At 35.5% G+C, this 24983-nt stretch overlaps 1 protein-coding gene across 1 annotated transcript in view; it reads right to left on the reverse strand.

The window, feature by feature from the left end:
* PAM (peptidylglycine alpha-amidating monooxygenase) overlaps positions 1–24983 on the reverse strand; it is a 344515-nt gene that overhangs the window by 126090 nt on the left and 193442 nt on the right. Inside the window, exons 5-7 of the mRNA XM_012641055.1 lie at positions 24148–24235; positions 13994–14079; positions 12521–12604 (exon numbers count right to left, since the gene is read on the reverse strand). Of these exons, the coding sequence (XP_012496509.1) occupies positions 12521–12604; positions 13994–14079; positions 24148–24235 (258 nt within the window). The remainder of the gene's footprint in view (positions 1–12520; positions 12605–13993; positions 14080–24147; positions 24236–24983) is intronic.

Consider the following 24983-nt stretch of genomic DNA (forward strand, 5'->3'; position numbering starts at 1 on the left):
CACCCTATTTTGTTTGGAAAACAGAAAGTTTATATTCCGCAAAAGCTATAATTTAATTGGAATATGTTTTTTGAAATTCAACCTAAAATCAGTGGCTACATTTTCAAACCAATTATCTTTATTAACTTAAAGTATTATTCTGTATTGTATTTTGGTTCTTCCCTGAAAAAATAAATCTAAAACATGTAATTTACATATAATAATGTATGTATATAGTCCCTGGTATTAATTAAGGAATACACTTTGAACATTATAGTTCATATATTTGATTTAGCATTAATTTTCAGTCATTCAATATGTTACGTTGTAGTGTAGCATGAGGATTAATAAAGTAACATTTATAAAGCACTTCTGAATTGAAAAGTAGTATATAAATGCTAAGTACTAAAATCATTACTACATTAATGGAAAAATATTGAAACCCCTCGGTGACCCAAATTATCTCTCAAAATTCCCTTAGACCTTAAGTCTTCTACCATAAGATAAAGTGGCAGTGTAGAAGGATCTTTGGTTACCGATCAGATTTTACTTTATTTTCAGTTATTATCAGGAGGGGATACATCACACTTAAGTTGAAAAACAAGAGTAAAAAATATCTGCAAAGAAATGGGACTAGAAAGTATGGGAGAAGAAAAATGGCCCTACAAGAAGAAATACTTTTGAAGTTTTCAAAGATAGAAAAAAGAAGAATTAATATATAATGAGAAGAAATGGAGAGTAGGTGAAGGGTTTCCAAACTGGACAAAGGAGAAGGATGTTCTTTTGGGAGAAATAGGGAGGTTAGAAGGTTCTCTTCTGGATCTAGGGAAGGTTTGATTTTATTTTGCTAATAGAATATTTTGTAAATATTATTAAATGTTATAAATGAATTGTTTTCATCAAATGTTTTTTTAGGTCTTGTATTTATTTAGGGTATCCTTTCCATTTTGTAAGTAAAATAGTCAACTAACATAAAAGGAATTAGTACTAAAGGGGAAATAGAATGTGCAAATTCTAACACTTCCTTCTAACGACTTCCTTCTTTTACCAGAATTCTTAGAACATAATAAACAGACATGTCAGGGCCATGAGAGGAGCAGTGAGGGGCAGTGTGAAGGGCAGGAAACCTGTTGGAATAAGAGTGGCGAGAGAAAAACATACCTCGGCTAGTGTTGCCAGTACCCTGGACTAGATTTCACTAAAACGTAACGGCGGCTCTAATTTTTCTGTGAGCCAATGGGCAAGTAACTTCATTTCTCCTCTTCATTTCCTTTGGTTAAAAATAAATGCTATTTGCTATTAATTTACATGGAATTAATTAGTTGATGACTATGTAGCTCTGACCAGTTTGAAAAAAAGAGTTAATAATTACAAGTGATTAAAAAAACATGAGTCACAAAGGGATCGATGACGGTAAAGCATAAGGCTTTCTCAAAAACAACCAGAAGAATTAAGAGACTTCTGAGAAGTCTGAAAAGCTAAATTGCATGTAGGAGTTTTTCTTTTCCCCGAAAAGACATAGTTTAAGCTAAATACTATATTGTTCAATGTTGAATTGCTTTTTTCTTTAAATCCACATTTTAAGGGATAAAAAACATTCTGAATATATTCTTTAAAAAAGAAATGATGCTGCAGTGCTTTACATATCTTCTCATAACCAAATGAATGAAAATGTAATTCCCGATACTTAATAGCCATATTTAGATATTAAAATAAACAGGTGTCCCATGGAATGGATGAGATGAATAAGGATCATTAGTCTTCTACACTGAAGATGATTAACAAAGTTGAAATGCAGGAAGCTACAGAATCAGAAAGCTCACATTCACGTGAAGCGACTGGCAAGAGCAAAAATACTGCAGGATAACAGGCTGCTTCTGGATCATTTGAGAGGTACTGAATAGTCCTAAAATCACTCCTATGACGCACATCAAGCTGCTTGTGTATAATGAAAGTTAGAGAAGAACATGAAGAACATCCAATTACAACTCTTCTGAAATCAGTGGGATTGTCAGGCAACCTGGTTAGAAATATCCCTACATGATAAGAGAAGGGATTACTTCAGACATTAAAACGAAAAGGCACAAATGACATGAGGTAAAGCACTCTGATCTTCATTAATATTCATTCTACTGTGCTTCAGTTCACTTCTCTTCGTAACTATGGCTCAAATTACTTTTTTAAAAATACTGACTCCATTACTTGTTTTATATAGTTAGGGCACGAACTTTGCCACATTTAAGAACTAAAAATCCAACACAAATTACATTCTTTTAGTTTTTGATAGCATGGGACTACCTTAGGCAAGTCACGTAACTTTCTGAGCATTGATTTTCATTTCTGTAAAATGCAGGGGTTGCCAGAAGATCCCTCTCAGTAATGCCATTCTCATTCTGTCACCCTGAACTCTCTGTTCTCAGTCTCTGATTTTAAAAAGAAGTGCTTTAAAAATGAATTAGTACACAACACATAAGATCTATTGGTCTTATTCCTTTATTTTCAGAAGAAAAGAAAATATAAGCCATGTTTTCCTCCCAACAACGCCTTCTCAGCCCACGTTTCAACCTTTCCTTTATCTGAAAAGGCTTAAGAGGCTACGAAATTTTATGCACTGACGAATGTTACCTTCTTGCCAGTCCTTTCTCTCTCTGAGTTGGTCTCATGGTCCTCTCCCTTTCTCTCCCTTTCTAGTCTCTGTCTCTACATATATTTCACTTAAAAATAAAATACATAAAAAATGAAGGGATGTAACTTATTTTGGCTCATTCTTCAAAAAGGTTTATCTAGATAACGTGTGAAAAGAAGGAATATTTTCACACCTATACGTGGGGAGGGGGATCTCCAAGAAAGTAATATATGCATTGTGAGTGCCTTCTATTAAAGCATTTTAAAATCTAAATACCAAATTTTGTGAAAAAATTAAGAATAAAAATAAACTGTCTTTTGAATTTCTAAGTGAAATAAAGTTGCTAGAATAACCAGACAGTAATTAAATGCATTTTCTTCTTTCAAAGATCCCTTTTTCTTCAGAGAATTGAGATTTAATTAAACTTATTTTGGTAAATGCAAATTATTCTGCTTGTGTCACAAAAGCCCCAGGAGATTTCCCTGACACGCCTGTAGTACAGGAAAAAAAGGTAGGAGTGACTTCAATCCTTACTTGGAAAATCTGAACACCAGTGGTCAAAGTTTAGTGTACATAACAATCAACTAGGGAGCTTATAAAAATTTCAGAATCCTGGGCCCAGTGGTGTGCTGGTAATACATTGGTTCTCTGAAAAAAAAAAGTACGTGTGTGTGTACATATAAGTTTATCACAGTTTTACTGGCAAAAATGTGTAGCACACAATTAATAAATAATAAAAAAATGCAATACTCTTTATTGTGAATTCCATATAAGCAGTTGACTCTCACAGAACTCTTTCCTTGATTTTTGTCGAACTTTTCCATAGGCCACCTACGGTTATAATTGGCAGTGAGTAGTTCAGACAAGAATATTTATTGATATTTTTGTTTATTGAAACATCAAAAACATATGTTGGAACTGCACTTGCTTATTAATGATGTCAGCAAAATCTTGAATTGGATAATAGTTTGTGAATACTGGAAGAATATGCCTCAATTTTTTTGGCTATTCACAATAATCTACACTACTAATCATTTTCTTAGATCTAGACAACCAACAAAATGATAGATCAAACCCTGACTTGCAGCACTTGTCAATTTCCATGGTGTAAATTTTCCTACCATGGTCAATTTTAAGCTACCACATGACGTCACTGAACACTGAGTTAGGAAGAAATGAGCAGTAAAGCAACATTTAGTGATATTTCTAACACACAGATAAAACAGATGTTAATACCCCCAAGAGCAGAGATAATAGTAAAATGCAGTAAAATAATTAGGAGATGATGATTTTTGAACATTTATGGCCTTTATTTTTAATGATGGCTATTTTTAACAATCAGGTCAAAAAATATCTGCAAATTACCACTGGTTCTTGTGAGCCTATATGAGCCAGCTCCAGGACACCACTGCCTATGCGCCCTACCTACTATGCATCTGATTCAGCAGGTATAGTTTGAACCAGGAACTTTCATTTGAAAAAGTACCCCAAAGAGAGTCTGGGGCAGGTAGAACTCTGATTAGATTTTGAGAAATCCTGACCCAGATCATATACTGTAGAGGTAATTCTATTAAGATCTTCCAGTTAATTCTAATTCTTTTAATGAAACATGAGGAATTGCTTTGTTTAAGTAAATACTGGGCAAAAATTTTGAAGTGCAAACAACTAGTGCAGGTACGGATATGGGGCTTGCTCATACACTGTGGATTGCAAATTGGAAAAAAACTGTTTTATTGGGTAATTTAGTGGAATCTGTCAAGGTTTAAACACTCCATGACCCAAAAATCCTATTTCTAGATATCTACCCTGAAGTAGAAATACATGGTTATCTAAAACATTTCCAATGTTGCTTGTAATAGCAAAAAACTCAGAACTTAAACATCTTTAATAGGCAACAGGACACACAAATTACAGTATATTTGCACAACAGAATACTAGGCAGCCATTATTGATAACAGAAATACGCCCAGGGTACACTGTTAAATGAAAAACAACTGATGCAGATGTGTGGGGAGTGTGATCTGAGTTTTGTAGAAAAAAGAAAAAAATGCATATATATGTCTGTGCCTTCTGTATGTATATAGAAATGTTGACATAAGCTAATGAAAAGTTGGCAGATATAAACAAGAGGGGTTGGGGCATGGGGGTGGGGAGAGGCAGGGAGGTGGGATTGATGAGGGTTTTACAGATTTTTTTCCAATGGTAGCAATATTAGTAATTTTTTACTTTTATTTTTGATGTTTTACTGTACTTTCCAAAATATAAAAAATAAAGTTCAGGAGAGAAGATTCTTCTAACAGTAAAGTATGCAAATACATTCAGAGTCCTCCAATCCTTGTTAATATTTTAACTGATAACTCAAATATTAAGAAATATGTTTCTTTGTTCTCATACCAGAACTTTTTGAAATTCTGAAATCTAAAATGCTCTGGAAGCCTAAAGTTTTTTTGTAAAGTTTGGCAGCAAAATCTGACCTGAATGAATGGGATACTATTTATGTTTTTATCCCTTTTACTGGGAATATTTAAACATTTGCTATAGAAATATTGGTGTATTAGGGATGGTGCCCCAGACTGCCCAGAGTGCTATAATGTAATTCATGATTTATGCACTTGAATATCTATCAAAAATATTAAAAGCTCTTAATTCCAAACCACCTCTGCCCCAAGGCATTTGGATAAAGATTTGTGTCCCTGTATCAATGACTATTAGAGAAATCGGAAATGGGAGTTAGGGAGGGAAGAAAGAAGACTCGGCATGGCAGATGACATGAATATTACAGCCTTGGGAAAGAAAAGGGAAACTGAGGTAAAGTGTACCCTTCCTGGTATATTTCTGTGTCCACTGGGGATGAGGCTTATTTAAACAGGTCTGCTGTCCCTGGAGCTGAGAACTTGGAAACATTTTGTGTGCTCTGGCATGAAAGATCATGGTGAGAGAACTAACCTTATGGTCTATTCTGGAAGGGGATTAAGATCGATGGCCTATATACATGCCAGGGTCCCATTCAGGGAAGGTTAGGCTGAGTGCCATCTATGTCTCCCTTGCAGTGTAGAAACTCAGTGGCTTTAAGACATCTCACCTGGGTTGGAGGATCATTAATAACACCCCTCCCCTCCCATATTTGCAATTTCAAAGGAGATTCTTAAATATGGAAAGTAATCCAAAATGCTCTAAAATACATGGGTTTAAATACCCTGACCCATAGTACTGCTCCCTTTGCAGAGGAGTAAGCACAAGCAGGCTTGGTATATTTTGCTGAAAAGCATGCCAGAGGAAGCTACTTGTACAGATTTAGAGACAGAAAACAGATGAAGCAATGGGGAACAATATTTGACCCAGTTTTCCACTATCCCTGCAATCAAGTATCAGGGAGTCAGGAGCACTCTAATGCTTACATTGAAGTCAGAATAGCCTGCTTCATACTGGAATGAAATACTTTTAAGTGCAGTTACCTTGCCACTGATCTCTGCTCCATCTTGTTCAAAAATGCATTAGAGCAAGGGATTTTCCTAGGCTCACAATTTCAAAGCTTTTTCCAATAGCTTCCAGGCAGTAGTCTTATAAGATGCAGAGACGTAACTGGAGCCACAGAAGAATTACAATTCCTCTGGAGTCTTCTGTTTTCCCTTCCTCCGGCCACTATCACTGTTCTTGCATGCTCACTCTACTACTACTCCTCCAGCTGCGGTAAGATAGGAAGCCCCTGTGTGTGTGTGTGTGTGTGTGTGTGTGTGTGCGCGCGCGCACAGATGTGTGCCCTGTGTCCTGTAACACTCACCTGTCTGGAACTAAACTATGCAGAAGCCGCACGTACATGGATCATAGCCAAGATGGAATAAAGCAAGAGGTCAAGGAGAAATAAAATGTGAAGGTCACCAAGTACAGGCACTAGTATTCCCATCATTTTATTCGAAAAGTTTCCCTTAAGGGCTGCAAGTCCGTCTGTTTACTCTAAATAATTATAAGAAACTTGGCTATCTAGATTCCATATCTAAAGCATCCACTTAGAACAAGGGAGAAAGGTGCCTATAGGAAATCAATCTGGCAACTTGAAACTAGGCATGATCTTGCCTGCTTTTTAGTGCCCTCTCTTACTGCACTTACTTTGTACCGGCTCCCATTATTACTGATACCGTCTTATGTGTATTGACCCCACTGGATGGGGAGCCATATAAAGGCAGACTTTTGTTCTTACTAATCTTTACCTCCATGCAATGCACTGTTTGAATTAAAATGAGCTACAGTGGTAGCTTGACAACAAAGGAGGCTAGAGAAAATACAGAAACGGCAGCAGGAGGAAGCAATAAGCCCAGCAACATAGAAAAACTCTGTGTGCTCCTAAAAATTTGAAAAAAAATCCTAGCACAATAGTTGATATTCTCTATGATAGCTCAAAATTATGAAGAAAAGGGGACAGAGATAAAGAGAACTAACATTACCAATCTGCTCTGTGTCAAGCACAGCTGGAGGCATTTAACATACATCACTAATTTAACTTCATAAGACATATTCTAAAATGATTTCTATCCAAAATTTTTTAAAGTTATAGTACTTCAAGGGTTAATATCTCAGCATTCTGAAAAATTTGGTTATTCAAAATGATTGTCTGTTAAGGGTTCTAACTAGAATTTTATGATCTGATTTTACTAATATAACCCCCAAAATTTGGAGACTAAACTTCTTAGAGCTCACATAAAGGAGAGATGGAAATAGGATTTCCAGGTTTGATTCACTTAATTTAGAATGTAAGTATCGAATACCCACTCCAAGGAAAATGAATCTTTTGGCCATACTCCCAGGAACACACTAAACTGTATAAAATGCAGGTGTACTTTGAGGGCTACGATGAAGGCATGGAAACAAGCCCTGAGAGAGAGAGAGAGAGAGAGAGTTTGTGTTTGATGTATTGTTGATAATATCAGCTAGTTTTCCTATTGCACCAAGAGATTCATGACATTAAGTGGATTGTAGCTTGGCAAACTTGCCCACCCAAAGACAGTCAGAGCTATACAGCTGGGGAGAGATCCTGACTTCCATTCTAAGAATATCAGTTCCAACTTCAATTGGTAAGTGCATGGGATTTCCAGTTTGAGAAATGAGTTATTTTTGTTGGAGACCAGTAAGCTAATGCCAGAAATTCTAGAAATGAAAGGCCAGTTTTCATAAGATTCCCCTGGGCCAAAACATCCAAAAGAAATGTGGCAGCATTCTGCAATAATCTCAGAGAAATTTTCTCTTCAAAACAGGACTTTGCTGAAAAAACTTGGTCAAAAAAAGGGCGAGGGGAGGAGACTTGGAGGAATCTCCAGTTGCCGCTATTCTAATTTCCTAAGGGCAGGAACTTGGTCTTGTAGTTTATCTTTGTATAGCCGAACCATGAATAATAAAAACTGCTGTGGAGAACAGGAAACACGGCATACCTAGGAAAATTACTGGCAACGTGACAGATGTGAACACAGTTCTATGTCACAACGTGAGAACCTTCAACACCCTTGAAAAGTAACACACATCTTTATATTATGGGCAACTATGACATATAAACCATTATGATCCCTTTTTACAGAAGAGGAGAGGTTTAGAAGCTTGGTAAGTGTAACAAAGCTAGCATGTGTCATTACCACGTTGTCTGGACTTAGAGTTAGGACATTCATTTCCAATTAGAATACATTCTATTTTCCATGGAATATTAATTTGTAAAAGATTAAGAAGCTTATACATTTTTAAAACATCATTCTGTCCTTCCTGAGCCCCAGCCCTGGCTCACTCTGGCTGCCTACAGCCCCAATCCTTTCTTCCTAAGGCCAGCAGCTTTGCTACATGCTCCAGCCCAGGATTGAACAACATTAAGAAATGAAAATTTGATCAGGTTACTGCTCAGTAGAAGAGCATCCTGAATGCTTTAAGAATAAAGTCCTAACAAGGATCTTTACAGCTTAGTCCCCACCTTTTACCTCTCTCATTTCTTGCCAATTTTCCCTTTGCATTTCACATTCTAGTAATGTCAAATGACCCAGAGTTCTCTGCGTCTAACAGGCCGTTTCTTTGCTGTGTCTCTGTGCATACCGTCGCTTTGATCACTCTTCCAAACCTTGCTCTGGTTCTGCCTTCTAAGAAGCCTTTCCCAGACCTTAGACCCCACTGCTTCCAGGAATACCTGTACCTGTCAACTCTCAGCTGTCTCCAGATCTGGTGTGCATTTCTATTATTGCCTATAAACACGCTCCTTTTGTGCTTGTCTCCTGCCGGAATACACTAAACTCCTAAGGGCAGAAAGATTACTATACCCAGCACTGGCGCAAGCCTGACACTATGACTGACATGGCGTTTAATATCATTGATTGTTCTTAAATGATGCTTTTACAGCTTCATGTTCTGTGCAATTTCCAAAAAAACAGCACAAAACAAAACAAACATTTCATATATCCTACAGAACTCAGTCTAAAATCACACCCAATCTTTTCCAACTAATAGAGATCACAGTTCAAGACATACCCAGCTGGCTTCAGGTTATAATTTCTCTGATACTTTATCACATTCTCACTAAGTTTTAGAAGACATTTTGCCTTCACTGTTGGTGCTTTATTATTCAGATGTCTCTCTCTCTTTTTTTTTCATGAGACAGAGTCATGCTCTGTCACCCTGGGTAGACTGCAGTGGTGTCATCATAGCTCACTGCAACCTCAAACTCCTACGCTCAAGCGATCCTCCTGCCTCAGCCTCCCGGGTAGCTGGGACTGTAGGCGCATGCCACCATGCCCAGCTAATTTTTTCTGGCTTTTTTTTTTTTTTTTCCCGTAGAGACAGCATCTTGCTCCTGCTCAGCCTGGTCTCAAAATCCTAAGCTCAAGTGATCCTCCTGCCTTGGCCTCCCAGAGTGCTAGGATTACAGGTGAGCCACTGCACCGGCCTACTGTCTGTGCTTTATTAAAGAATAGTTCTAGGCTTCTCAATTCTCTAAAACTTTCCTAGTGTGGAAAAATGCACATACCCTTAAGCCAAACATTTCCTCACTTTTCAGTAGAATACAGTAATTTCCTACTAGTGTTACTTTGTTTCTGGTTTACAATTTATATACTTAAAAACGCCATCAATGTTTTAAAGCCATGAAATTCAAATTTTCACTGATATTGGTACCAAAAGCAGTGATATGATTATACACGTATGTATTTGTATGTATGTAATATATACATATATAACATATACATATTTAATGCATTTTAATAATTAGAAGATATGATTATTATATAATTATTTTCCACTTGTGGATACATCTGGAGGTAAGTATGAGATCACAACACAAAACCTGTTTAATGTGTAAGTCACTACTATAATACTTAATCAGGTACATAGAGATTCATGTTAACTCTTTTTTCATCATGAGACTATGAGTGGGAATGTAGTCTACTAACTGGCAGGTACTGAAGAAGTTAACACAGTGCTTCTATTTGTGGAATTTAAAAATGTAATAAAGACAATGCTATAATATTTTAAAGAAAAGAAATCTTTCTTGTTCATTGGCTATTTCCTTTTTTTCTTTGTTCCTTACAATCCTGGTAAACATAAAAGTGTACATATATTTTTATATAGTCTGTATTAAATTTTATTAATTGCTTTTTTTGTTGCTATACCATTTATTTAACCAGTCTCCTATTAAGGGACATGTGTTAACTTCCCAGGTTTTCACATTAATAGTTAATGGTACAGAAATAAATATAGGTACATAGCTCATTTTTAGAAAAAAATCTCTTTCTTTAGGATAAAAGCCCAGAATAATATTTTAATACTATGTATTAAATGTATATGAAATGGCAGAATTGGATTTCAAAACACTGTGCTAATTTAAACTGTACCAGATTCACCCAAACCTTGTAGTCCAGAGTCTTATAATTCAATCTCCACTTATCCCCAGTTTAATAAATATAAAATACTATCTCATTGTTTTATTGAGATTTGATATTTTCCCATTTGCTTATTTACTATTCTAACTAAATCTTAAGGAACAAGCTACTAACTAATGGTAATGAATGAATTCCATAGGTAAAGTTTTTTGTTTATACTTTTATTATATCACAATAATTGTATGAATTATAGCACTAGTAATCTTTCTAACTCATATATGTCTTCTTTTAGAAGAAATATACTCAAGAGAAAATAAAAAATTACTAAAGTTTCTCATCTGTCTCTTGCAGTAAAGAATAACTATGTTTATATATTAAAATATCAGCATTTTTATTACCCCCAGAGTAAACATAAATTATAAAACAAAATTAACTCCTCATAAATAAGAAATTAATTTAAATTAAATTATTATAGTAACATATTAAAAAAACTAGTGTGTATATATATACATCATTCACTTTCTCTAGGCTATTAATATGGTTATCTGTTAGGAGTATTTTCAAAACTAAGAGGAATTAGATTGAAAAGTGAAGTCTAGGGTTTCATAGAGGTATAAAGATTAGGGTTCTGGAAATGTGTGTGGGTATGATGAGCTACTTTAGTTGTGGTGGTCAGGGAAGGCTTTCTGAAAATATAGTCTTGTCAATACTTTGGAAGTCAGCAGTCTTATAATCTGCCTTTTCTACTGATACCAAAATGGTACATTTTTAGAGCAGGTAATTTCTGTCTTTGTCCTCAAATACACACATTATTTATTTTTTTGTTTTCAACAAAACCTTGTCTCAGCACTATAAAGAATTCAAAATTTAAGATTAGGTTCTGTTTTAAAATGGAAAACTATTTGTCTAAACTCAAAGTATCTTTTTAATATAAAAATATTTTATTTGAAAGTTAGGTTCATATGTGGGTCCACAGGAGCTTGTTTAATTGATAATATATTCTGACTATAGTACTTTTTCAATTGCATAAAATTATTGTTTTCAACATCCTTTTCCAGAGGGAGACTGCATTTACTGTCCTAGTGCTGAATGCTGAGAATCTGTGGACCCTCCCACCACATGGGGGCTCTCTCAGCAAATTTCCCAGAGTATTTCACAGGCAGAGATGGACATCTACTTCTAGACTTAGTTGCTGGAGAGAATCTAGTGTTTGGAGGGGAAAATGTATCAGGTTAATAAGCAGAAATATAATGTTAAATCAGAGAATTTGGGGGAATATATATAAATCAGTATGATGTAGTTATAAAAGCAAACAAATCCACTTAATATTTATAGTCTCGTGAACACAAGAATTTGAACCTGGAATGTAGCTGGAGTTTAACTAAATGTAGCAGAAGTATAACATGCACCAGTCTCAGTTGCCTTGGGAACAGGGCTCCTTCCTCGTGTTAATGATTCTATAATAAGAAAAGGGACATTTAAGTGAAGTGCATAGTAATCACAGGTAGAGCAACAGGTGTCTAGAGAGATATGTTTGAGTATTTAGCAGTGTCTAAAGGGATCGTGGGGTGTGTGCATTAGTGCAGTGGACAATGGACGAGTTCATGAAGTGGAGGTGTGGATTAGCAGATAAGGCATCAACATGAGCCCAAGTATTTGAGAACCTCTCTGGTCTGCAGAACCTGTAAACTCTCCCAGTGGTTTGTTAACAGTAACATGGATAAACTACCAGTTCCTTCCTACACTTTCCGACAGTGTTGCTTGGAATAAGCAGCACTCCTAACAGGAGCAGGGGCAGGTAGATAAGACAATACACTGGGAAGCAAAAGAGCTCTGTAAAGTCAGCATAAGAGAAAACACTGTAGGATGCACAGGTACATAACAGAAATAACTTTTAAAATAAGTTATCCCTTCAATAGTTCCAAATTAAAAGAAACAAAAGCAGTTGTCCCCTAGTGGGCAGAAGGTTGGGTAATTCTTCATTTTATTATGTGGATAATAGTTAATGCATCTATTTTAAACAATACGGTATAATATTGGAAGTTGTGCTTAGTTCCAACATTTCAAAACTTACCTCTAAAAGCACTGATATCCCCATAGTGTACCTGTAGTACAAAGTATTTACTTCCAGTCCCCCCTCCAACTCTGAAACCAACACCTAAAGATTTAAGGAAAAAAAAAATTAATATTTTAGAAATTGAAGTCTAAAATGGAGCTAATCTAGGGTTGCTGATCTATGAAATCCAAAGGGAAATAAAATAGCATATAACATGAAGTTACAGTGAATGTTATATGAAAACCAAAATAAACTAGACATTGACTGAAAATTTCTAATATACTCTGTCATTACCTAAAGCTCTGATGGAATTCTATCCATAGTCCCCACGTCAGAAACAGAGGAATCACTTACACTTTAAGAGGACAATTCACTCATTTTGAAAGAAACAGAACAAACAAAACAAAATTCTGTCCCTGTTGATTATTTAACAGTTGTACATAAACCATTATCTCATTTTGTTTTGTATATATCCATATTCATTTTATTTTCTGACTGAATATAGGAAATAGACTTAGGACCATCTCAGGGGAATTACTTTTCTTCCCTTGTCAAAACAGCTATCTACAAAAATGTCACTGAGGAAATCAGTTACCAAGTAGATTACAAAGTCCAGTATGTTAGTGAATTTTTGGAATCTGAATGCTCTTAATTGTCTCACTTTTAATAAAGTTTGCTAGTGAGCTAAAAAAAATCTACAGAGAAAATATTTACAAGCAGAGGAAAAAATTTTTTTCTCTGCTCTACTAATGGATCTTAAAAATGTCAATAAATCTACGACAGACATCCCTGTTAGTTTCCAAACTTGTTTGGTAGTGGATGCCTGGGAAACTATACAGAGAATTCTGAGGCTCATCTGAAGCAAGGCAAAAGAGACATCAATTAATGATGCTGGCACGAGTTGGGGAGGCGAGGGAGGGGCATGTGCATCACAAGACCATCCCCGAACCACGGCAGACTTAATTTGTTACAGAACTGCACAATCCCTTTAATATTAAGAAACATTCAGGTAATAAAAGAGTCTGGTAATTCACTAATGCACTGGAAACTATGAACAGTTTGGAGGTGAAGTCAGAAAGGCAGCTAAGGTCTGGCATCACATTAAATACCCAGGGTTCCAGGACTATAAAAAAAAAATCTCTGCTGAAACAGCAATTTATTTAATTCCTAGCTCTCTTGGCTCATGAAATGCTCCTGCTGTCAAGAACCAATGTGCCTGAGGCCAAAGGTGGCTTGAGGTATACTTGGTTATTTTCTTATTCTTTCTAAACTGTTGTGTGGGCAAACTACTTACCAAAGAGAGGCAGAAAAGAGTAACTACCTACATGAAACCTTTTCAATACAAAGCGGGTTAATGCAGGCATTTTTCCTCTGAAGCTGCAATATGGAACACTGTCAACAAATGTTAGCAGGGACTATAATAAAAAGTACTTTGGAAACAGAAATCAAGCAGCCTTCAACATAAGACTATCCAAGAGGCCTCAGATATACCTTTGGGGAGTCTTGTAGGGGGAGCATTTCTGGCCCAGGCATACAGAATATTGGCTTTATCTGTACAAGTTCCTTCATCACAAAACCTGAAGAAAAAAAAAAGTAGCTATAAGTGAAGATTCAAGTAGTAAAAGGCATAAATTTCTCCCCATGGGGGTAGATATTTCAAAGCAAAGTATTAATGTATCAATATGTCATTATTGTATCATATCGGCTTTAAAATCCTAATGAAGGCTGGTGCAAAGAACAATTTCTAGGTGAAATAAACACATAAAGGGAGAGTTTTTGTTTGATTGTTGTCCAATATGAAACGATCTTGTGATATATACATATATAGATACATTTTTACCTTCATATGTTCATATGTGGAATGTAATCCACGTAATCAAGTAGAAAACCAAACGTTACACAGAGTCTATATAAAGCAAAGCTAACCTGATAGAAATCTGGGCATGTACTAAAAGAAACATCATACACATTTCTCCTTTGACGATCATTGTTCAAACAGTGCCTACCCTCAGCAGAGTGAGAAATACAAGTGTATCCCATTTAAGGGGTTCTTGACCATATATATTTTTTATACGTACAATACATACGAATTTTTTGAGTTTATGAATACTAGTCATGCCATTTATAATTTGTTTCGTATTGTACAAGTCATTTAATCTTACTGAGCCTTAGTTTTCTCTCTTGTAAAACAGGGATAATTATACTTACCTTGCAGAGTTATTCTGTAAATCAAATGAGATATGGAAAGCACTTTATAAAACTCAAAGAACTATACCAGGGTAATGCATTATTTAACAAAACATTCACTTTATCTAAAGATTCACTGTTGAGAGACTTGTGTGGTGAAAAGAGCACCCAGGCAGAAAGACACATCTGGAGTTCAAATCCAGAGCCAACCCTTAATAGCTGTGTATCTTGGGTGTGTTTATAAGCCCTCGAAGGCCCAGTTCCTGTATGGAAACTCCTGATAAGGCTGTTGTGGTAATGTGTGTAAGGCACCCAGTATGGTAACTAGGATATTTGGTAGATCCAGTTTAATACTTGGTAAGCTGTCGGACTCCATACCACATGTTTTCTCATTACACTGTATCTCTTAGTTTCTTCTGTTATAGAATTGAATTTGTTCAAAACATTGTTAGGCTACATTTTTATGTTGCTTTTATATATTTGTGTTTTGGAAAACTGGGACCAAAAAGGTCAGAAACCGGAGGGTAGCAGATTGAAAGGCTTGAACACTATCAAGGACGAGGACAAATACAGCTTCTTAGGCAAGAGGTTGGCTTATACAGGAAAAAATGTACACTAACCATGGCCTGGAAGGGAAGCAAAGGCTTACTGAACAGGTTGAAACAGAAGCTAGAAACCCAGAAACCACCCAAGTTGCAGATATGAAAACCAGTGGTAAGAAGTTCCTTCACACTTAGAGGCAGGGACTCCTACCACGTTTCCTGCTTATAGGCAGTGAGTGCAGAAAACAGTGGTATCTGTCTGAATTAAGGGATGAGGGACCACAACCAGGAGGCCTTGATAAGGTTAGGCTTAGCAAATGCTCTTGCTTCTATAAATCAGGCTGCAGAAAGAGTCTGTGTAATGTGTAATATAAAACACATCAACCAGTGGTTTCTTACTGTTCACTGTCAAGTACAATATACTTATGTTGAAGGATCATTACCACGTGAGAACTGTACGCTGCAACAAATGTCTGTGACATCCTTGTGCCAAGTGTGCTAAAAGTCTTAGGATGTTGGACAGTGCCCAAAAGCAAAATTTTCCTTCTTGGCCTCATGCTATAATAGCTAAAGAAATGAGATTGTCAGATGTGATGAACTTTGTATCTTACTGCTGTGAGCAACTAAAATTTAAAGATCTGGGTGGCAATTTTCATAGCTTTCAACAAAGATCATAAATATACAAGTGCCTAATGCCAATGTGATGACAGTCTGAGGTTAAACAAGGTAATTGTTTCCTCTGATATGGAAGTCAATTTTCAAAGTATGACTAGAAAGAACCAGATTGAAATATAACAACGGAAACTGGTTTAGTAAATTTTTCTAAGTTACACATTTGATTATGTCATTTGCTGGCTCAAAATCTTTCAAATGCTTCCCAAAAATAACATCGAAATAAAACCCAAATCTTGTAGCATAACAGATAAGACCTTTCATGGTCTGGGACCCTGTTATATCTCCAGACAAAACCTCCTTTTCAGTCATGTCAACTTGCTGCCAGTTTCTAACCTCTCTCTCTCCTCCACTGTTCCCTTTGCCTGAAATATCCATCCTGGCTCTCTGCCATGTACAGAGGCTTAAAGAACTGAATTGGCTCAAATTGTATTGCACTGTCAAGTTTGTTTAATAGATTTTTTAAAATTTAACTAAAATAGAAATGCCAAAAAATTTGAATTATTGTTTACTTAGTATTTTGAACAAATCGGCTTATATTCACTCTCATAAGAACACTGCAAGCAGCTTGTACTTTAAAGCTGAATAAGCTCAGAGAGTTTAAGTAACTTCAAAAGGTCACACAGCCAAGCCATGATTCAAAGCTCTGGCTGTCACACACCCTTCTATCTCAATTCATGACACTGATTTATGGGCAGAGAATATTATATGAAGATAAGCTTTGATTACTACTGTCATTTCTGAACTGAGTTGCAATTTGTGCATGCAGTTCTAAAATCAAATTCTAGATGAAATAAGTTCTGACTTATTCACAAGGAGACAATGACTTTATATTTTATTCTCTTAACAGGTCTGCTAAAATAGAGTTTTAAAAGCAAACCTTGGTTTAATTTTTAAAACCCTGTTTTATGATTTTGTTTAAGGTATTCGACTCAGGGCTGAGTAAAGAATGAGTCACTGCAGGACACTGGGGCATTGAAACGAATTCTAAAACTTAATGAGAGGACGAAGTGAAGAGGAAAAACAAAAGGCTGAGAGAAACGGGTTCCATAACCGATAACGCGATTGAGTGGCAAAGAGCATTTGGATGAAACCCTGTGCCTCTTCATTTTCACATTTCCATTTCCCATTTTAAATGAAAATGGCATTGTATTAATATTTTCTTCACATAAAATGACCAAAAAAGAGAAAGACAGTATGGTGTATTTTGGCCTTCCAAAAAAGGCCCTACAAAAATAAAGGGAATTTTTACTATTCTTATTAGTAAAGAAAAGCCTTAAGGCTGGGAAGCAATGTAACCCTTCATCAATGGCTGTTGTAATTTCAGGCCTCATCAACCAGGTTTCTTATTCTTATCATTCTAGCAGCTTCTGCTAAAGGCTTCTCCAGATTAAGCCAATTAAATTGTGAAAAGATTCACATAGCTCCCTTGTGGTTTCTTAGTATTCATAGTAAAAATGATGAGAATTAACATTTGAAAATAAAACTATTCTGGATTCTTAGACTTTTCCCACAGAACCCTTTTCACCTCTAATCCATGGGGAAACCACTTGGATGGCATGAATATTTTCTGACTGCACCGAGCACTGAGAAATGCTAGCCTGTCATTCTGAATTATCCAAATAAAGCATGATTGAGTGTTAAAGTACTCTCTGGTTGTGTCTGTTAAAGGCTATTTAAAATCCAAGGTTATTCAGGGAAGATCAGAACTGATAACTCATTTTTTCTTTTAGCTAAAAAAATAAAAAAAAAATAATTGTCATGCCCTCAGGTTAAGTCTGTGTGGCCTTAAATTCCAATTTAATGCATTAAGTATCTAACAGAACCATAGCCAGGAAAATTAAAGTTAGAAAGTTTCTTCGAGAAACACAATATAAAATCAATGGCATGGGTGGAAGGTTCTTACCTTTCAAAATGCACTCAGTATAAGTCAGGTATTCAAATACCATTAACTGCTCTATAAACCCACAGAATATTTTCCCAAATTCAGACAATCCTATGTGAATTTCAATGCAATGGATATGCACTGACATAATATTTAGAAAGCTACCTAATGTAATGAGAAAGCTAAATAAGAATGGTGATTAAGAAGTACCAGCCAGATAAATAGCACCACAATAACTACACCCTACTCCCGCAGTCCAATGAGATCAGAGAGACAATAGAGTCCATAAGATTAGAGGGTATGTCTGTTTTGGCTACACCAAATTCTCAGTGCCTAACAAAATGCTTGACACATAGTGGATACAATAAATACTTTACTAATAAATGAATAAGGATAATAGCTACCAATTCTATGTGCCAGGCACACCACCAAGCACATTACTTATATCACTTACTCTTTATGATGGCCTAGTCAAGCCATCAATGATGAGTAGCTCCATTTTATAGATGAGGAAACAGACCAATACAGGTTAAATCATTTGACCAGTGCTTAGTACAGCTATCAAGTAGTAGAGCTGAGATTTCAACCCAAGATGCTCTGATTTAAAAGTTCTGGCTCTATCCTAAATACAGCACTGCGTTGTAATATTGCTACTCTGTTTAACATAAAATACTAGTCTTGTGAGGAAAGAATAATGTCCAAATTTACGTAGTGTTCATTTTTGTCGAAGCAGTCAAAAGGATTACAACCATGGCATTCTATTTTATTAAAGTTGACACTAGTCTACTAAGAATTGGGCAGTTGCTAAGGCACTCCTATTAACATCTCTAATCCAGGCACCTAAAAATTATTAGTCAAGGAACACAATCATTGGTAACCAGAAGTCAGAACCAGATACCAATCGTATTTTAACAAATTCATTTCTTATACTGTCTCGATATGCAATATAATACGAATCTGTTACAATATTAAAGTGGACAAGGAAGTAGGTAACTAACTTTTGCCTAGCAGAAATTTATGTCTAAACTTTGCTACTGCACTCAAAGACACATTTTACAATGCTTAAAACAAGGGACAGTGTAGATTTTGGAGACTGTGTTATTTTTATTTATATTGACAAGGATGTTATGCATGTTTAATGTAGAAGTTTCATATGGCAGAAGAAACAAAGAGGGGACTGCAGAAGACATACTATGAATCTTGCTGTATACACTGTATAGATGAAAGGGCATAAAGGCAGCATATGCAAATACCATTCTCAGCCAAAGAGTCATTATCATCATGAGGGAGGCAACAAAACTGCAACCTGATCTGGAAAATAACATCACCTTACAAAAATAGTCATTTAAATAAGTAACCAAGCAGGGTGTCTCACATACACGCTTCTATATATTTATATGCATGTTATATGTTGCAGCTACTTTTTCCCCTCATCAGTATCTGTAACCCTGTGGAGATAGTGGCATTTAAAAAGACACAGCAGGTGGTTAATAAATAGAAGTAGTTGAAAGGGATTTAAGCTAAAGCTTCATAGGAAGGGAAAGCACTACTGCTTTAGCTTGAGAATGATTCCAACTTAGAACAGCTGGAAAGAGCCTCATTTACCCAGCTGGGATTCTTCTTTTTCAAAAAACATCAAACAACCTGTAGAAGCAATCTTTGATTTGTAAAGATTAGTTGGTCATAAATGTCATTAGAAATAGTTTTAAAATCAAATATTAATAATGAGAACTAAAAATAACGATTTTAGCTATGCATAGAAGATTATACCAAACTATAAGACTCAACACATAAGAAGGCCACTCACTTTAAAATCCACCAGTGTTTTAAACACAAAGTCTTGGGGTTTGCAATTGTAAGCTGCTTTGAAGTATATGTCCTGTGTTCCGCAGAATAGAAAATGCACAAGCCTACAATCTCATATTTAAAAAAAAGAGAGCATTCTAGAATCTTCCAAATGCCAAAACAATTTGTATGAACAAAATATCATGACTTTCAAAGTCTGAAACTCTAAGTAGTTACTACCCATTCATCATTCAAAAAAAAAAATAGATTGTTAGAGTAAAAATAGAATAAAGAAAGTAATTCATAGGATAAATGCAAGATTTTAATTTCTAAGATCTCCTGAAAATTTACTACTTTTTAGTGGAGAGCAGTAATAGATTCATGTATTTAAATTGCCCAGTTTTTAGCACCTCCATTTCCTTCCTGATCCTAAAAAGGCCAAAAGAGTATCTGCTCATTATGGCTCATATTCAGCCAACTAATCTGTGCAATTTAGAACTGCCACACTTTGAATTAAGTCTATAAGAAAAAATAAAGTGCAACAAATCATGCTATTGCTATGCTTGCTCCAATCTTGGCACTATTAGTTTCTACTGGTCCCTATATGGGGTTGTCTCCTCCTTTAAATGCTTGAGAAGAAGGTATTAGGGTTACATCTGACAGGTACTGTTGCCTTCTTCACACAGGTCAGCAGAGCCACTGCTTTTCCATCAGCTGGTCCTTATCTGCATCCTCTAGAGGTATGCTAATTTGGAATTGAGCACCAGGCCCATTCTAACTATAAAGAGACCACCCTACAGTATATTAAAAGGTTCACATCAATGTATGCAATTTAAATGTGCATGCATATAATTAACTAGACACATTACCAGTGTGAGCTGCTAATTTGGAATGAGACACAAAAGACTGGAATGTGTGTAGAGGAAAAAAACTTTAAAATTAAAATGACTACATAATGAAAACTGCTTCATGCTGTGTCTACTATTTTCATGTAAACTTAATATAACTGTAAATATATTTTAATGAACAGTAGAAAGAGGCAATTACAAAGAGCAAAGGAGGGCAGCACAACAGTGAAACATCATCAGAATAGCTCTTTGCCTTCATATTAAAAGTGCTGCCTGAAGACAGAGGATGAATTATAACTTCATAATTTCAGCAGAAACATGTTTTCTATATTAAAGACACATACCTATTTGCCAATCTGCTGGCAATGAAAACAGAACACTCGAGTAAAAACAGGAGGAAATCCTAGCTAACAGAAAAGAGAGGAAATCCGAGTTTGACATTTTGATGTTAAAATACCGGATTAGCTTTTTCCTCTTTGGTTAAAATGGCTTTATATTCCCTTAAAGATCTTTCCAGAGTGTGAGTAAGTTCTTGATATTCTTAAGCATCAAAAGTCATTATAGGTATCATACTAAAAAATATATGTGAAATTTTAGGAGTCTTCATTTAAGTGATGTCTGTATCTTGGAACAACTGAAGAATAGATTGCAACTACAAAATGAGTGTGATAAATTCCACTAACTTAAAAATTTTAGGAAAATAATGTAAGACATTTGACACTGATATCTTTGTGTTATTAGTATTATAATCCAGATGGAAGGAGGAGAGGCTAGTTGGAGAATATCCACTGACCATCTCCAGGGCTGGGCCTGTGAGACATTGGAGGTGGGGGTGGAAGGTGAGGGATGTTTTTGTGAAGCAACCAGAAAGTTCAGCCCATGAAATATCCTGTGAGCTCTAATTCTTTAAAGGGGCATGGATTTTGTCAAATATTGGAGGCTAAATAATTTTTAAATCTTTAAATGAAAAATAAGACCTGACGGTAGAAGTCAAGAGTTACTAGAACAATCTTCCTTAATGCATGTCACCTAGTTTGCATACTGAAGAGATCCTATATCTATATATTGAAAAGATCTTACTTTTAAATGTTAGGTGAACAGTTTGGGTTTGGTTAAAAGAAGATGAATAACAACATCAATTATTGTCCTTGTTTTACGGCTATAAATTCAATTATAACAAACCTACAGATTAGGAGGGAATATAAGATATAAGGCAGATATCTTAAAATCCATTTAAAATGATATGGATATAGCATCATTAAGAATTATGATTAAGGATGCAACTGACTGTTAAAACAGGCTGCTTGCCTGAGATGCATCAAACAGTGCATACATCTCCAATTCCTAGTAATAATTCTTTTCCAATCTGACTCAGCATTTGTATGCAATTTATATTCAAAGACTTATGGAATTTTAGAGTATAAAGAGGTTTTATAAATGATCTAATATAAGTCTCTTGCTAAAATGAAGAAACCAACTCAGGCCCAGAAGGGCTAAGTACCCTACGCAGGGAATCTAGCCAGTTAGCTCACTGCTTTTTCTTTCCACCATGTTGCCTTGCAAGTAATAATTCTAGCAAAATAATATGTGTAATAATTACTTAAAAATTCTGCTTTCACTTTCATTTTTCTTTGAATCTTCTTTCCCCAACTTGGAAGTCTTTTGGTCAATATATTTTATAGATTAATTTTAAAAATTGTACATTTAAGAGTATTAGTAAACATTTTCAGAAGACCAAAGTAATGTGTTTGTTTTGATATTTCCTTAATGTGAACAGTGAACTAGGCTTGCTTCATTTTATATCATTTTTCTTAACAATTAGAACCATAATAGAACTTAAGTCCTGTTTTTCTTTTCTTTTCTTTTTTTTTTTTTTTTTGAGACAGAGTCTCGCTTTGTTGCCCTGGCTAGAGTGAGTGCCGTGGCATCAGCCTAGCTCACAGCAACCTCACACTCCTGGGCTCAAGCGATCCTTCTGCCTCAGCCTCCCCAGTAGCTGGGACTATAGGCATGCGCCACCATGCCCGGCTAATTTTTTCTTTCGATATATTTTTAGTTGTCCAATAGATTTCTTTCTATTTTTAGTAGAGACGGGGTCTCGCTCTTGCTCAGGCTGGTTTCGAACTCCTGAGCTCAAACAATCCGCCCGCCTCGGCCTCCCAGAGAGCTAGGATTACAGGCGTGAGCCACTGCGCCCGGCCCTAGAACTGTTTTTATTTTCTTACTCATTCCTTTTAACCAAGGTGAAGCTAAAGTAGACTTTAAAAGCTTATATCCCCTTCTAGTTATTTTCAATAATTGTAATTCAAGGGTAAATATTGCTAATTTCAGAAGAAATGGTTTTAAAGCATACAAACCAAGGGGCATGATTTGCTGAATAAGAATCAGAAAAGACTGTCACAGAATAATCTTTTAATTCCAGAATTGTATTTACAAAAATTTACTGAAGAGCAAAAACTGCAATGTTGACATCCAAGGGTATTAACTGTGATTTGCTGACTCTAGTTTTACATAAACCCGGTCATGTGAGCTAGGTTCCTATGTGATATGTCCCTTTCATCAAATAACTTAAGCCTATTAACAAATGCTTTGATGGTACTTGGTCCACGGAGATTTCCACTAATTGCCCTGTGCTTTTAACAGTTCCAAATACATATTATAATTGTTTATTATAATAATGACTAGAGAGCAGTTGCTTCGTGCCTCGCATCAGGCTAATGAATATTAGGATGTGCACAGAAAGGTCTATCAGTCTACATGCTAATGTAGGGACAAAGCCTCAAAACAGATCCCTTCTCAATGCAAAGTGAAGCACACTAGTCATTCTGGACTGTCAAATACGTAACAGCGGTTATAGGTGAAAAATATGAGGCTTAAAATGCACGGCTAGTTTCAGAGTTCACTGATCGTCAAGAACACCAAAGAACAACATGAAAGAAAAGATATCAAGCCATAATTATGCTGTAAACTTCTGGGGGTAGAAAACCATATTAATATCTTATTTACCCTAGAACCTCCTACAGCATTTGCTACAGTTCAGGCACATGATAGGCATTTAAGAGAGGTTTATGAATTGCTCATGAAAATATTAAGACTCACCATAGTGATTAAAATAATTTCTAAAACTGCAGCAGTTACTTGAATACATGGGAGGCAATGTGGTAAAATGGAAATAACTTTGGATTTGGAACCAGACAACCTAGGGTTCAATCTAGCACCAACCAGCTATGTTATACTGAGCAAGCTGTCTTTGAGTTTTAGGCTCTTTGTCTGTGAAACGGGGATAATACTTGCTTTGCAGAGACATTAGAATAAAATGAAATGGTTATGTCAAGATCACCCAGTACAGTGTCTGGAACAAAAGAGTGCTCAACCTGGTGCTCTTTGGATGGAATCACAAACCTTAAAAAATTAACATCAGAGTATCAATAATCTAAATTTGCAGGCTTTCTTTACAAGCCTTCTGTACCTGGACACATTATGTATAACAATAAGCATATACTTATTAATTTGGTGACAAAAACTGATAGATATGCTTCATTGCAGACTAAATAACTGTGATAAAGCATGATAATCACGTGATGCCAATGAGCAATGTTCTTTTTCTAAAACAAAAAAGTTCTGCCTATTTATTATTCAGTTGTAAAATAATGGCACAGATATACTTTGTACTTGTAAAAAACATATTTTCTACACACTTCTCTACTGTGAGCTCATTATCCTTACCAGTAACTTCCGGTGGAGGAAGGCATATTACATCCAAAAAGTAACATATGATGGACAGTATCCATGCTGGCATGAGGTTTGAAGTCAACTGTTAAGAAAAAAATGATACATGAATGTGAATACAAGTTATACTTCTATGCATAAATGTTATAAGAGATCACATCTTTGAACAGTTTGAATACTTGTATAACAAAGATGTTTCAATACTCTCATGATAGAATGTTCTAGTCATATAAATTATTTTATTCTTTAAGATGAACGTGAGTTAATAATTTAATTTAGCAGGATAGTAAACTATTATATAGCAAAAAGAAAAAAATAATAATAGGCTAAATATTACACACACACACAGACATTTTTTAAAGGAAGATCCCTTTTATAGTGGTGAGGGCATTATGTGGGTATAAAATGAAAGCCCCAGGCTATGTACTCACAATATATTTTTTTTCCAGATCTCAGTAGAGTGCTGAGTACCATAAAACACTGTGCAATATTGCAGTGAAACAAAAGCCACGGTGAGTGATCAAAACATGAGCAAAAGAACTCACAGAACAAATTTATTACCATGTTAAAATAACAACAGTACTGTAGTCACTAAGATGTATATGGAAAACGATTTACTAAGAAAGAAAAATAAAAGCGGAAAATGTATCTTTACAAAAGTACAGAAAACTAAAAGTTACTATCCTGAATCAGCATAGAGTACTTGTTAAAAGGATATTGAAACTTATGCAATGTCATTTCTCTTTTTCTCCTAATAACAGTAGTTAAAAGACATTAAAATAAACTAAAACCAGTACAGAACTAAAACAGAGAAAAAATTTAAATTAAATTAT

Source organism: Propithecus coquereli, unplaced genomic scaffold, assembly GCF_000956105.1.
Source record: "Propithecus coquereli isolate 6110/MARCELLA unplaced genomic scaffold, Pcoq_1.0 Scaffold160, whole genome shotgun sequence".
NCBI classification, from domain to species: Eukaryota; Metazoa; Chordata; class Mammalia; order Primates; family Indriidae; genus Propithecus; species Propithecus coquereli.